The sequence below is a fragment of the Pelophylax lessonae genome (assembly GCF_965119305.1).
Source record: "Pelophylax lessonae genome assembly, chromosome: 3".
NCBI classification, from domain to species: Eukaryota; Metazoa; Chordata; class Amphibia; order Anura; family Ranidae; genus Pelophylax; species Pelophylax lessonae.
Window position 1 is genome coordinate 264,277,440 of NC_138770.1, and position 14,931 is coordinate 264,292,370.

A 14,931-nucleotide genomic window follows, 5' to 3' on the forward strand; every position below is an offset into this window, starting at 1 on the left:
TAGTTCCTGAGGACCAAGATCCAGAGGAATTACAAGCAACAGCCGGCTGGGTTTCAGACTGGATAATATAGATCCTTAAGGTCTCCCAGCCTGGCCATCGAGGGTGAACCCAGAACTAGGCCTTCACCACGACAGTGCCCAGCTGGATGGGGACGAGCCTGCAAGTAGATCGTCCTGCCGGGACGGCAACGACCAGGAATACCCTGAGTCACAGCTTCCCCTTGGCTAACAGCACCCCCATCCCGGGTGGGAGGTGATCTGTTTCGGAGTGGCGCCGACCTGGTACCGTGGTATTCTGTCCCTCCAAAATCCCTGGAGGTCGCGAGGCGGGCGTGGTCCCCTCCCTGGAATGGTCGGACCTTTAGGGGCTCCCTCGGTTCCCTGGCATCCTTTAGGATATACCCCTTGGCTTTTCTCTTTCCCCTAGCAGGTTTTTTACTTTGGGGGTGGGGGCCGTAATAATGCAGCCACTTCAGCGCCTTTTTAGAGGGGGGTGGTTGTCCTGAGTGGATCCCTAGTTAGGGACCCTTTTAATGCCTTCTATTTTGGGACCCCCCCCATGGGGGTCCCGGAGACCGCATGGCACATCGTGTGGGCCGCCATTTTGCTGTGGTTCATGATCTCTGTGTTCCCATTAGTTTTTATGGGCAGCCATTTTAGGTTTTTCCCTATTGAGGATGTATTGCGGCCATTTTCTTGGGGCCTGTGGGCTGGACAGATATTCAGCAGATAGAGACAGAGCTTCTTCCTCTTCCTGTGCAGCTCAGTGTTACTTTCATTTTCTACACTGATTAGACTGGACATTTTCCTCTGGGCTCTGGTACAGTTTTCTGGGGGTTCCCTGTAGGTTTTTCTCCCTCCTGCTCTGCTATTCTTATATGTAACATATAATCAGGGTTCGTAGTCCACAGTATTAGCAGCGGGGCCGTGTGTTTTTTTTTTTTTTTTTTTTTTTTTTGCGGTCTTAAAGGGACATACACAAAATAATTATTTAATTGTTATGGAGTCCCAGGATAAATTTTCTCCTGCAGACCCCCTGGAAAGACTGTGGGACCCTCCGGTTCACAGTTGCAACCAGAAAGTGCAGTTCATTGGCAGGGTCCTCGGACTCTGAGATAAATATGGTCGCCGCAGATGCAGACCTCCTTGAGGAGTTGGTGTCTTTGCATTCTGATGGCGAAGAGGACCTGTCCTCATCAGCCGCACGCGGGAACGCGCATTGGTGGAAGCCCTGATAGTTTCTGTGTGGGAAACTTTAAAAATGGCTGATGAACCCACGGCGCCAGGTACGCAGGTGTCTTTTGGCTCCTGCAAATTGGGCAAGATATTCCCTTGTCCAGAATTGTTTCATACTATTATGGCTTAACCATGGCGACGCATTTAGCACATGTGGGTGGTGCCTGTGTTTTGCACGCCGTTATTCTTTTTGCAGAGGCGGTGTCCAAGAGGTGAACTTTACCACCGAAAGTGGATTCTCTGGTGGCTAGGTTAAATAAAGCGACTCTAGTACTGTTGGAAGAGTCTCCTACCTTTCTGGATCCCATGGATAGACGGGTGGAATCCGGCAGACGGTGGTACAAGCTTAGTCACTGAAGGGTCAGGTTCATCCTTTCCATCCGATCAGACATCGTTGTTACAAGTTTGCACCTTGTTTGCCTGTGCATACGTTCACTAAATTCTACAAGGTAGATGTGTTGGCATCCATGGATGCTCCTTTTGCCGCAATGTTTTGCAGGCTGCAGTTTAAAAGAGAATTCCTTGGTTTCTCTTTGAGGGTTCTATTGTTTCCGGGTGAGCTCCAGTTGTTTCTGTTTTAGCTCTATTCTACCTGGTTGGCTACTTAGCCATTGGGGAATTCAGTTTTTTTTTTTTGTCTCTCTTGTTCCCACCCCTCATGATATACTGCTTTGGATCATTCCTATGAGTCTATGAATAAGAAGAGCTGCATCTGTCGATGATAGAGAAAAATGGATTTTTGTAAGAACTTACCATAAAATCCTTTTCTCTGAAGTTCATTAACAGACGCAGCACCCGCCCCTCTATTTCGGAGTTATGGGGTTCTTTCTAACCCTGGTTGCAACTAAACTGTTTGAGACTAGCAGAGCCTGAGGGGTTATGCCTGCTGGGATAGCCCCCATAGGCATGGACAAGTCTTTTTTCCGCCTAGTGTCTATCCCCAGAAGGAGGAGCATAACCCTATGAGTCTATGAATAAGAGCTGCATCTGTCGAACTTCAGGGAAAAGGATTTTACAGTAAGTTCTTACAAAAATCCAGTTTTTTTAATCTAGATCGAGTAAGAGTGGATTACAACACCTATCAGTTTTTTTTTTTTTCTTTTTGCCTATGTCCCATTGGGGAGGTTTCCCTTCACTTCTTGCCCCAGTGCCGAAACAGGAGGTGAAACAAAATCTCTCCAAAGTGAGGAAATCTTGCTGTGTGTGTGTATATGTATGTTTTATTGCTATCACAAGGGTAGAACAAGACCCCTTGTGATGGTTTGGAGCAGTTACAGGTACTCTTTATGGAGATGTCAAGGGTATTTTGGACCCCTGATGCCTCCACCTGTCCTTCAAGGCATCAGATGAAACAGATTGTGTTTGATCAGATGCTTCCCTGGCTGTAACAGCCCAGGAAGCACAGAGCTGAAACCAGAAGTGACAATCCCTGTTGCTTCCAGCCTCATTCATCACATGCGGGATCGGGGAACAGTGGACCGCCTGGATCACTTTTTACATGAAAAACGTTCTTTCGGCTGAAAAAAACAGTACCAGGATCATGGCTGCAGCTGCACAAGTAACCAGAACAGGAGCTTACTTTTGGAGCAGAGGCAGCATTGTCCAAGTTGTACCAGCCGAAAATCTCTACATACATCCTTATCATTCATTCAATGTATGTCCATACAAAGAGTTCTAGAGGGGACTTGTATACAAATATGGCACAGAGGTGGAGATTGGAAGCCTGGTTACACTGGTGGATGTGCTTTCTTTGTTATCTCAAGCACTCACTGAAATTGCTTGGATATTGACATGGACTCCTTTTCACAACTATGATAAATTTGTGTTCCAGCTAAGACAGGGAAGTTGTCTGCTCTCCTCTCAATGCCTACACACACTCCCACATACCCAGAGCCTGCTTACAAACACAGCCTGTAAGCACAGGGCTCATTATAAATGCAGGCAGTTGATGATTGTAGAAAATGTAGAATGCCTCAGTGGATTCCCCTATCCCTCCAGGTTCAGAGGATGTGAGATTTTTTTTCAGCCCATTCTTTGTTGTGTTTTTTTTTTTTTCTTTGATTGTAAGGGGATAGGACGGTCATACTATATAGGTGCCCTAACTGGAGTAAAGGTTTCCCTTTTTAAAAGGTGAACCTATTTCCTTAATGACCTTATGTGTTCCAGTTTGATTCTTATTTTTAGTATACATTTTTTTTTTTTGGTATCCTGTAGCAGGACAATGATGATTGCCTATCTACAGTAGAATATAACAAAATATTGAAGAACCCTGGAATGAAAAATGTACTCCTTAATATTTTAAAATTATTTTCACATTTTTTAAGGCTTCTCAAGAAACAATTCTTCCACCGGGCATTAAAAGTGATGAAAATGAAGCCAGATAAAGATCCAAAGAAAGAAAAGGAGAAAGAGAAAGGGAAGACTGATAGTGGAAAGGAAGAAGAAAAAAAGGGGAAAAAAGATTCTTCTAAGGATGAGAAAACCAAGAAAGAGAAGGAAAAGAAAAAGGATGGGGAGAAGGAGGAAAGCAAAAAGGTAAGATCGGTATCTGCCAGCCATTTCTGTTACAGGTGTTTCTTTCACAAAGAAATATATTTTTTAATCTCCATGTTTATTAAGTACCATGCAATAAACAATAGCAAACATGTACCATCAAACCTGTTGCGCTAAATGGCATTAATAATGTATGTGAATCTAACTGATGCTAGTGGGGCAGTAGAATAAGCTCTTACTGAAACGTGGGGTGCAATTCATCAATTGTATTCAGGAACAGTAACTTGATTTTATCTGCCAGTGCAGCTCACCTTTCCTATACCTGTAAGGGTTTGTTTACATGTGCAGCTGTCTTTACTGCCCCTATGAAAAGCGATCCACAGTAGATTGCTTTTCAGAGGCATTTGACAAGCCGATCAGTGGTAATATCTTGCCGCCTCACTTCCTGTGCTAGCCATTGAAAACATACAGCACCGTGCTGCAACTGCTTGCATTACACACAGTTTCAGTGTTGTTGTGGTGCAGCCGCATTCACTTGAATGTGTTGAGCTTGGGGGTAATACTGGACACTGAATGTGACCTGCTTACATTTTACTGCATTTATTCCACACTCTCCAGGTGTATGCCCGAAACTAGAATTCCTGCATTCCAGGCATATGTTCGTGAACATTTACAGCACAAATTCTCAGTGTGCATGTAGTCTAAGGCGTCTTGAACTCTGACACTCCTGCAATTAGCTTTTCTTAGCTATCTTTTCTAAGTTATCTGAGAAGTAGAAGCAACTTTTAGGACTTGTTCAGCTTAGCTACATTTACAGAAAATTAAACTTGTGTGCATCCAAGTCTGATTAGAACACTTGTAAACACAACTAAATATAGACCCTTCAACTAATGTTGTTTTTAAAGCTAGTTTTAAAAATGGGACTTTTGAGGCACAACATTCTTATGATTAAAATACATTGTTTTATTACTTTACATTAAAATATAGACATATCACATAAAAACAATGTATGTTAAGCATAAGAATGTTGTGCCTCATTAGTTCTAGTTTGGTATATTACATAGGGATGTGACACTCTAACCCTTACGAATTATCTTTGGCCACAATTAAATATAGGAACGTGCAAAACAGGAAAAAGTGATCTGGAAGTCATACAATTTGTTTACCAGATCTCTTTAACTTTTTGATGTTCTGGCTTTAGGGCTGGTTCACTCCGGAGCGCAGTGTGGGAAACCAGCAATCCCTATGCATTTCCCTTATGTTTTTAAAATGCAGTGGTTGTGCAATCTGCTGCAGATTTCAACTTAACCCTAATGACCCTCCCCCCATGCAAATGCAGTGCGTTTGCCTGCATAGGATTGCATGGTAACGCAGTGCTTTAGGAAAAGTAGTGCATGCACTACTTTTGGTGCAATCCAGTGTGTTTTCAGCCCATTCAAAGTACACGAGTCGCATGGGAATTCGAGTGTGAACTGGCCCTTAAAATGGCTGTTTTTAGGTGCATTTACATGCATTTTACAGTTTCTAATCAGATGCTGAACCAACACAGCTAAACTGACCACACCTAAACTTACCACACCTAAACTCAGGTAAACACATTGTGTGAATGGCACCATTGGAAAAAATCATTGCATGCATTTAGAAGTGTCCCTCTAAATGCAGGTTTGACAGTACCAGTGTGACTGAGGCCTTAGAGAGCCATTCAGAAAAAGATCTCCAAGTGGCTTACCTACAGTAACCCAAGCCATCGGCTACATTTGGTCCATTTCACAGCTAGTCAAGTTGATAAAAATGATTTTAATGAAGCCATGGTGACCACACAGCTCCTGCCACTTTGATGACGCGTGTGTGTTTATGCCTTATGGTGCCAAAGTCCTTGGATTTATGTTCCTAGAGCAGCCTTTTTCAACCAAGGTGCCTTAAGGTTTGTTCAGCAGTCCCTTGGCGAAATGCACATAATTTGTCCTAAAAGTGTATACCGGCCATCATTGTACACCATTACAACCTAACATTAGCCAGCATCCTAACAACTAATGAGGTCCTCTGTTGTTCATCCTTACTATGCAAGCTTACAAAGCTGTTTCTCCTAGCCAATCATGTGGCATTACCTCTCCAATGTTATCATATACAATGCAGAAGCAACCATTCGACATTGTATGTGATTACCTTGAGGGCCCACCTACAAACCATAAGACAAGTTCTGGTTATCAGGGGAGCTGAGGAATAAGGCAAGTATTCTTCTAAATTAAACGAATGCTGAACCTTAAGGGCTCTTTCACACATGGAGTCCGTTGGACGGACTCCGTTTTTCTCAGTGGGGGATCGATCCGCCGATTCCCCGCTGAGCAGGAGGGTGACAGCTGTTCTCTGGGCTGTGTGCGGGGACACAGCTGTCAGGTCCCCATGCATCTCTATGGGGGAATCGGATGGGAACGGACCGCCTGTCCGTTCTCATCCGATCCGCTGGACGGATGGAAAATGGGGTTTCCATCCGTCCAGATTTAACGGATCGGATGTCAGCGGACATGTCTCCGCTGACATCCGATGCCCCATAGAGATGCATGGGGTGACCGTTCAGATCTGCCAAAAAAACGGACAGGCGGATCTGAACAGTCCACCTGTGTGAAAGAGCCCTAACTCTGGGGTGGGGGGGATATCATTTTGCTGTAATGGTATAAAAATATAACTGATGTACCTTTTTTAAAGGTGAATACAGATGTTTTCAGTGTCTTATGTTATGGTGTTCTGTAGGATGACACTCCTGGGACACCTAAAAAAAAGGAAACCAAGAGAAAGTTCAAGCTGGAGCCCCATGAGGATCAGGTTTTCCTGGATGGCAATGAGGTATGACTGCCGGAAAAAAGTCCCTTTTACAGCCCCTTTCAAGACACTGGTTTGTTTTGAAATATTTAGTTATACTGGGAAAACTTCAAGACTGAAAATGGTATTAAACCCAAAGACAAAAATGTAATAAATTGCAGCTTACCATCACCTGCATTAGTTTTAATTTTTAGGCTTTTTTCCCCCTTCTGTCCTAACCTGGTGATGTGGCCAATGGCACACTTCCTGTATTAGGGTACCTCAGCTCTGGATGAATGAGCACAGGCGGCACCTTTGGACAGCATTGTCAGTCTGGGGGGGAGGGAAGTTTTAGATGTTACACTTGCAGATTTAAGTACACTAACAAAGTGAAACCAAACTCCAGCTAACACATTATAAGCAATTTAAGCAGGTTTTTATAAATAAAGCGCCCCTGTCATTGGTGAATGGTTTGTCTCATCCCTATAACTGATATAATCTGCAAGAGAGCTTGTTCTTATAAAAAATAGACTTACTGGCTGGATCACCATAAGAAAAAGGAAGAAAGGGAGCCTAAAAAAAAAAAGAAAACTAATGCAGCCATCACATCTAACAATTGGTAAGCTGCAATATGTTTCTTTTTGGGTTTAATATGGATTGAAGCAGTTGTCCAGAAATCTGCAATGTGTAAATTAAATCAAAATCATTTTTATGCTATCCTATCTGTATCTGGTCAAAGATGGCTTTTTGAAATGCAGATCTGTTGTAAAGAAAGGAGGTTCTTACTGGATATTTTTCACCCACCTAAAATGCAACCAAACTGCACAAACTACAAAAATGCTACAAAATACTCAGACTGTAGTGTGCAGACTGTGCACCCCTCCATTGCAAACAGCAGTAGTTGCATAAGCATTAGCATCTACCATGGTAAAATTGACTTTAAATATGATACATGTTTTAAGTGAAAGTATAACTAAAGGGATTTGTTTTTTTTATTTTGGATGAAGTGAAAAGGGAATAAAACTCCAGTAGTGTTTTTATTGCTACCTGCGCCCCTGTTGGACAGATTCATACTCCCTGTCCTGTTTACTGTTAATACCAATAGTGAAACGGAAAGAATTCTATATTTTGGGATGTCATCTGAACAGAAATAGAGGGGAAATCTTCAGTTGGGGACACTAGTTCTGGCAAAACTTATGGATTCCCTCACTTTGGTCCCCAAGGGATTCATTTAATTTGCATGGATGTATTCTTCCTGTTTTGGCTATGGGACAAGAAGTAAAGGGAAATCAACCTAATCAGCCTAATGGGACTCGGATGGCAAAAAAGAAAACTGACGGGTTATTCCTCTCTCTAAACGAGTTTTTGCCTTTCATTCTACTTGAAGTTGTGCTCACTTAAAATGTACAGTACAGGTTTGACGGCTTTCTTCATGTATGTTCACGTACATTGCAGTCTGCCTTTGGAATTCTAAAATCCAAAGTTATTCATTGGGCGAATGGCAACCTCGTTTTCTAAGGTTACACTCGGCTTTTGTCTTTTGACCTCCCATGGCTGATTGTCAATCATTGAGGTCTCCTATAATGTATATAAATACAAATAGTGGATACAATGGATAATAATACAAATAGTGAAGTGCAGGAGGCAATGGGGGGGTGGAGCCACATATAACTTTGGACTGATGTTGTGCTTTACATATTGGAGCGCCTATGATACCGAGTCCTCAGTGTTCTAAAAAGGAATGTAAATGTTTGAATACCTGCTTTTTATATCTTCTTGCATCCAAGTAGCTCCTAAGCAAGCACAGATTTTATAGTAATCCTTTCCCGAGAGAAGACTGAATGATGCTATTGCTGAAGATGCTAGTTTCCCAGATGTTTTACTGACCCTCAGGCTTCAATTGCAATGCAGAACAAGTAGGTTGTTCAGAAAGTCAGAATAAAGTTGGGTGCCATTTTATGAATACTTGTTAGTGGCTCAAAGCAAAAAAGTCAATGTGACAGCCAGCAGAAGGAAATATTTCTTTTGAATAGTATATAAAAAAAAAATATATATATATATATATATAATCTTACCAAGTGAGTACACCCCTCACATTTTTTCTAAGTATTTTATTATATCTTTTCATGTGACAATACTGAAGAAATTACACTTTGCTGCAATGTAAAGTAGTGAGTGTACAGCTTGTATAACAGTGTAAATTTGCTGTCCCCTCAAAATAACTCAACACACAGCCATTAATGTCTAAGCCGCTGGCAACAAAAGTGAGTACACCCCTAAGTGAAATTGTCCAAATTGGGCCGAATTAGCCATTTTTCCTCCCCGATGTCATATGACTCGTTAATGTTACAAGATCTCAGGTGTGAATAGGGAGCAGGTGTGTTAAATTTGGTGTCAATATTTTGTGTGGCCACCATTATTTTCCAGCACTACCTTCACCCTCTTGGGCATGGAGTTCGCTAGAGCTTCACAGGTTGCCACTGGAGTCCCCTTCTACTCCTCCATGATGACATCACAGGGCTGGTGGACGTTACCTCCACCTTCCGTTTACTGGATACCCCGCAGATGCCCAATAGGGTTCAGGTCTGGAGACATGCTTGGCCAGTCCATCACCTTTACCCTCAGCTTCTTTAGCATGGCAGTGGTCGTCTTGGAGGTGTGTTTGGGGTCGATATCATGTTGGATTACTGCCCTGCGGCCCGGTCTCCGAAGGGTGGGGATCATGCTCTGCTTCAATATGTCACAGTACATGTTGGCATTCATGGTTCCCTCCATGAACTGTAGCTCCCCAGTGCCGGCAGCACTCATGCAGCCCCAGACCATGACACCCCCATCACCATGCTTTACTGTAGGCAAGACACCCTTGTTTTAGTACTCCTCACCTAGTTGCCGCCACACACGCTTGACACCATCTGATCCAAATAAGTTTATCTTGGTCTCATCAGACCATATGACGTGGTTCCAGTAATCCATGTCCTTAGTTTGCTTGTCTTCAGGAAACTATCTGTGGGCTTTCTTGTGCATCATCTTTAATAAGAGGCTTCCTTCTGGGAGAACAACCATGCAGACCAGTTTGATGCAGTGTGCGGCGTAAGGTTTCAGCACTGACAGACTGACCCCCCCCCCCACCACCTCTTCAACCTCTGCAACAACGCTGGCAGCACTCATACGTCTATTTCCCAAAGACAACCTCTGGATATGACGCTGAGCAAGTGCACTCAACTTTGGTCGACCATGGCAAGGCCCGTTCTGAGTGGAACCTGTCCTGTTAAACCGCTGTATGGTCTTGGCCACCGTGCTGCAGCTCAGTTTCAGGGTCTTGGCAATTTTCTTATAGCCTAGGCCAGGCATGCCCAAAGTCCGGCCCGCGGGCCAAATGCGGCCCCCGGGCTGCTTTAATACGGCCCCACAGGTAATTTGGAAAAATACATTGGCATCATTCATGACTTTTTTTTTTGCTGCCATCATTAATCATCATCGGTGGGTTAATATAGCGCTTATATGTGGTTAACCCTTGTGTGACTGATTAGGAAGCACGCATGCTCCGGATTCAGATGAATACATTGTAAAATCTCAGTTAACGTCAGTTGGTCTAAATCAGTTATCAATATATTTGAACACAACATGTATACTTGGTGTTATGTTCCTGTTCATATTTTCTTTTTAACTTAACCACTTGTCAGCCCCTCACAGGCAAAGTGACGTATATATACGTCACTAGCCTGTGAGGCTCTGGGGACCGAGCGCGTGCCGCCGGAGGCGTGCTCCCGCGCGGTCATGGACCCCCCCTCCCCCCATGTCCGCCGGTCACTCTTGCGATCGTCGGTGGAGAGGGAGAAGTCAGGCGGCTAGTGTAAATAAGCCGTCTGTCATTCTCCCCTGTGTAGAAACACTGATCATACGGTTCTACTATGTAGGAACGTTGATCATCGTTCCTGCAGCTCAAGCCACAGCCAATCACAGTTAGAATCACGCCCCTAGGGACACACACAACCCCTCCCTCTCAAATAAAGTTAACCCCTTCACTACCAGTGTATTTTTACAGTAACAGTGCATATGTATAGCACTGATTGCTGTAGTAATGTCACTGGTAACATCAAGTGTCAAAAATTTCAGTCAAGGGTCCGATCTGTCCGCCCCAATGTCGCAGTACCGCTAAAAAAATCGCAGATCGCCGCCATTACGCGTTAAAAAAAACAACAAAAATGACAAAAATCTTTCCCTTTGTTAGTAAACGCGATAACTTTTGCGCAAACCAATCAAAATACGCTTTTTGCAATTTTTTTTTTTTTTTTTTTTAACCAAACCTAGGTAGCATAAAACAAATTGGCCGAAAATTTTAAAAAATTTTGATTTTTACATTTTTTTGGGGGGGGAATTTCATATAATTGTGAAAAATATTGTTATTTTTGCAAAATTGACGCTCTTTTTTTGTTTATAGCGCATGATCAAAAAATCGCACAGGTGATCAAATACCGCCAAAAGAAAGCTCTGTTTGTGGAAAAAAAGGACGTCAAATTCGTTTAGGCACGGCCTCGCACGACCGCGCAATTGTCCGTTAAAGTCACGCAGCGCCGAATCGCAAAATACCCCCTGGTCAGGAAGGGGGTAAAATCTTCCGGGGCTTAAGTGGTTAAAAGTTGACAGAACCTTTATTACCTATAATATGTAATGTACTTTACAATGTTCCTGACATATATTTCAGCTTCCTGGATTTTTTTTTCCTCTGGCCTTCAGATATGAAAGGCGGAGCGATTTTAACATCCGTTTAGATTTGTCATCCATGTGATGAAAGGAAAAGTATGCCGTTTGCAATAAGCTTTGCGTAAAATAGTTTGTATTTAATTTGAATGGTCCAAAGAATGTCAGGTAAAATGGTCGGCCCTCACGCATGTTCACTTCATCAAATCTGGCCCTCTTTGAAAAAAGTTTGGACACCCCTGGCCTAGGCCATCTTTATGTAGAGCAACAATTCTTTTTTCAGATCCTCAGAGTTCTTTGCCATGTGGTGCCATGTTGAACTTCCAACTTCCAACTACACACCTGCTCCCCATTCACACCTGAGACCTTGTAACACTAACGAGTCGCATGACACCGGGGAGGGAAAATTGCTAATTGGGCCCAATTTGGACATTTTCACTTAGGGGTGTACTCACTTTTGTTGCCAGCAGTTTAGACATTAATGGCTGTGTGTTGAGTTAATTTTAGGGGATAACAAATATACACTGTTATACAAGCTGTACACTCACTACTATACATTGTAGCAAAGTGTCATTTCTTCAGTGCTGTCAAGAAAAGATATAATAAAATATTTACAAAAATGTGAGGGGTGTACTCACCTTTGTGAGATGCTGTGTGTATGTGTCTATCTCTCTATCTCAAAAATGTCATTTTGCTTTGTTTTAGATAGGTAATGACTAAAACGCCTGTCAGTTTGTTTTGCCATCTATGTCCCATTAGGGAGATTTCTCTTCACTTCCTGTTCCGAAGACACACCAGAATGTAAGCGGAAATCTTTCCAAAAAAGAGGGAACTCCCTCACTAAGACAATTTGCACCCCTTTATATTACTGTTCTAAAAGCTTTGGATAGTCTCTTTGAGAATTTTAGTCTCTTTGACAATTTGCACCAGAACAAAAAGAAAATATTAAAGTGATTTGTGAAGGTTCAACATTTCTTTTTTTTCCCTCCTATTAAAATAATAAACATGTCATACTTGCCTGTTCTTTGCAAAGGATTTGCAAGGAGCATCCTCAATCCTCCACTTCTTGGGTCCTCTGCTGGCGCTCCTGCCTGGGGTACTCATGTGTGCTTGTTCCTGAGCCCTGCTCTGTGTCCATAAGACACACAGAGGAGGGCATGGCCCGCCCCCCTCTTCCTTCTTGCTGGCTCTTATTGACAGCAGTCGGAGTTGATGGCTCCCACTGCTGTATCTAAACCATAGGAGAGAGACCCTTGGCTCTCATGCACAACGCTGGATCAAGGTCGGGCTCAGATATGTATTTAGGGGGGCTGCGGGGAAAGCTGCATGCAGAAAGGTAAAAAAAAATCTTCTGCTTTTCTGACCAATTTAATCACTCCAGTGAGAATACAGACTGATTAAAACTTGTCAGAAGTTTTTATCACTTACCACTCTTTTCAGAACACACGTTTTGCTTTAGGCTGGGTTCACACTGCGATGCGGGAACCAGTGCGATTCTAGTGAGTTTCTGCATCACATCTCCCCTGCAGCCAGTTCACACTGACCCCTGCAAATTGCTGCGGGTGTCAGTATGTATTAATGACATCCCAGATCGGTTCGCAGATCGCAGTACAAACTGTGAGTTCGGACAGAAATTGGATCGGACCCCATGAACACCCATGCGATCTGATTCCAGTGCGGGGGAAAAATGGTTCCCACACCTTTTTCGTGTGAATCCAATGTGAGTTCAGCCATACAACTCTATGGCATAATTCGCATTGCACAGACATCGCATGTGATCTGCATAGCAATGCGGTGCAAATCATATGCGATGTCTGCACTCCCCATAGTGTGAACCCAGGCTTAAACACACTTTTTAAATATTTGTTTATTTCTATATTGTTCATAATAAAAGAATATAATTTTTAACTAGGGAAGGTAGTTCCCTCAGTGCTAAACATGAAAAACACAATTGTGTATGCAAGGGAAGATAAATATGAATAAAAATAAGCAAAGTTAAATTAATCCTACAATAGAGCAGATGAGAGAAGGTAGAAATAAAGTGGTAGCATATCACATCTTAGTAGATAATGGTTAACCACTGCACTGTCCAGTGATATTTAAAATCGAATAAAGCATTCAAATATTCTGTTAAATTTTACTGTATGCTCCCACATGGCATGGATGAAATTATTTTTTCCCCCATTAAATTTATTAGACATTTTAGATATTTTATTATTTTAGCATTGTATCCTTCAGTGTTTAAAGATGTTGCTTCTCATTTCTAAACTGTTAATGTTTTTAGGTGTACGTGTGGATATATGATCCAGTCCATTTTAAAACTTTTGCCATGGGGCTCATCCTTGGTAAGTGCATTCAGAACTTTGTGGTACAGGTGATTGTGTCAAAAAGTGTTTTTTAAATCCTTTACCATTCATGGTTGTCTTTAAAAATTGACCAGACAAGCATGCATGTAATTCAGTTTGGACAATCTACCTTGGAAATACGGTCCTATTGTATATATTTACCCTTTACAAAAGTAGTAGTATTATGGCTCCAGTGCTCTCAAAATGACAGGTTTGATCCTTTTGGGGTCAAATTTGGTGCTGAATGTATATACATGTGGGCCTTTATTCCTGGCTTGTTTTTTGCAGTCTTTTAAAGCAAACGTAGGTGTTTTGTATTAATTTTAAACTTGTTTGAGAATTGTTATATTGCCTCTCAGTAAAATATAGTTGTAGCGCGTCCCCCAAACGAGCTGCTTGGTAATTTTGTGCTCCTTGTTCCACACCTCAACTCCAAGAACGGTCTCAGCCCCTCTGACACACCTTCTGCGAGCTCAAGTAGCATCACAAATGTAAAATGCCCTTCACCTAGCTGTGAGGTATTGCCAGTGGAAAAAAAAGACACACCAGGTTAGAGATATCTTGCTTTATCTAGCAACTAGCATAAATGGCAATTTCAACAGAATGAAACAACCAATCAGGCAAATACAAACACAGGCTGCTAAAGAGGGTAAAAGAACTTATAGAAAAGGGGAAAGGAAAAAAAACAGTACACTTCTATATCATTAGCTAAATGCGTTCAGATTGATAGCAGCGCTATACTGGTTCCGAGTGCCCTCAAATGAATAGACGGGCAGGATACCGCCTTAACTGGCCAGCAGATAGAGCTTCAAGGTAGCTCCAACTAGGGGCAGTCCTTAGTCCTAAGTTTAGTTGGAGCTCGTTGGTGCGCATTGCTGCCATCAGTAAGGCCTGCAGGCAGTATTATACCTATGGGGTCACTGGTGTAGTAGCTGCTAGTGGATTTAATTCCTAGCAGTGGCAGCAAGTAGTTGCCACAAGGCCCGTTTACCAGTCCCAGTAACACTGTGTTAGTTGCCCCTCTGATCAGGTGTCCACTCGTTTAGTTTGCTTAGGGCGACTCTGGCAGGCAGTGCGGCAAAGACAGTTTCCTGGCAGTGGCTCTGTCTGAGTTTTCCAGTCCCAGAACTGCTTTCCCTCACTCTAATCGCTTCCATTGATGTGAAACTTCCCTCCATCTCTGCACTTTGGAGATGACACCCCACACCTTGTCCTCTCACCACAGCGGCCCCAATAACTCGCTTCAGACTCAGGAGATCCCCCAAAAATCTGGGGGTTTCTGCCGACTCAGTTTCTCTCTTTCTCTGAGATTACCTCAGCCTCTTTAGCGCTTCCTGAAACCCCCCTTTTTTTTTTT

General features: G+C 42.8%; 1 protein-coding gene across 1 annotated transcript in view; it reads left to right on the top strand.

Annotated features, from left to right (window-relative positions):
• SEC62 (SEC62 homolog, preprotein translocation factor) overlaps positions 1–14,931 on the top strand; it is a 79,416-nt gene that overhangs the window by 52,102 nt on the left and 12,383 nt on the right. Inside the window, exons 4-6 of the mRNA XM_082252017.1 lie at positions 3,561–3,771; positions 6,481–6,573; positions 13,514–13,574. Coding sequence (XP_082108143.1) covers positions 3,561–3,771; positions 6,481–6,573; positions 13,514–13,574 — 365 coding nt within the window. The remainder of the gene's footprint in view (positions 1–3,560; positions 3,772–6,480; positions 6,574–13,513; positions 13,575–14,931) is intronic.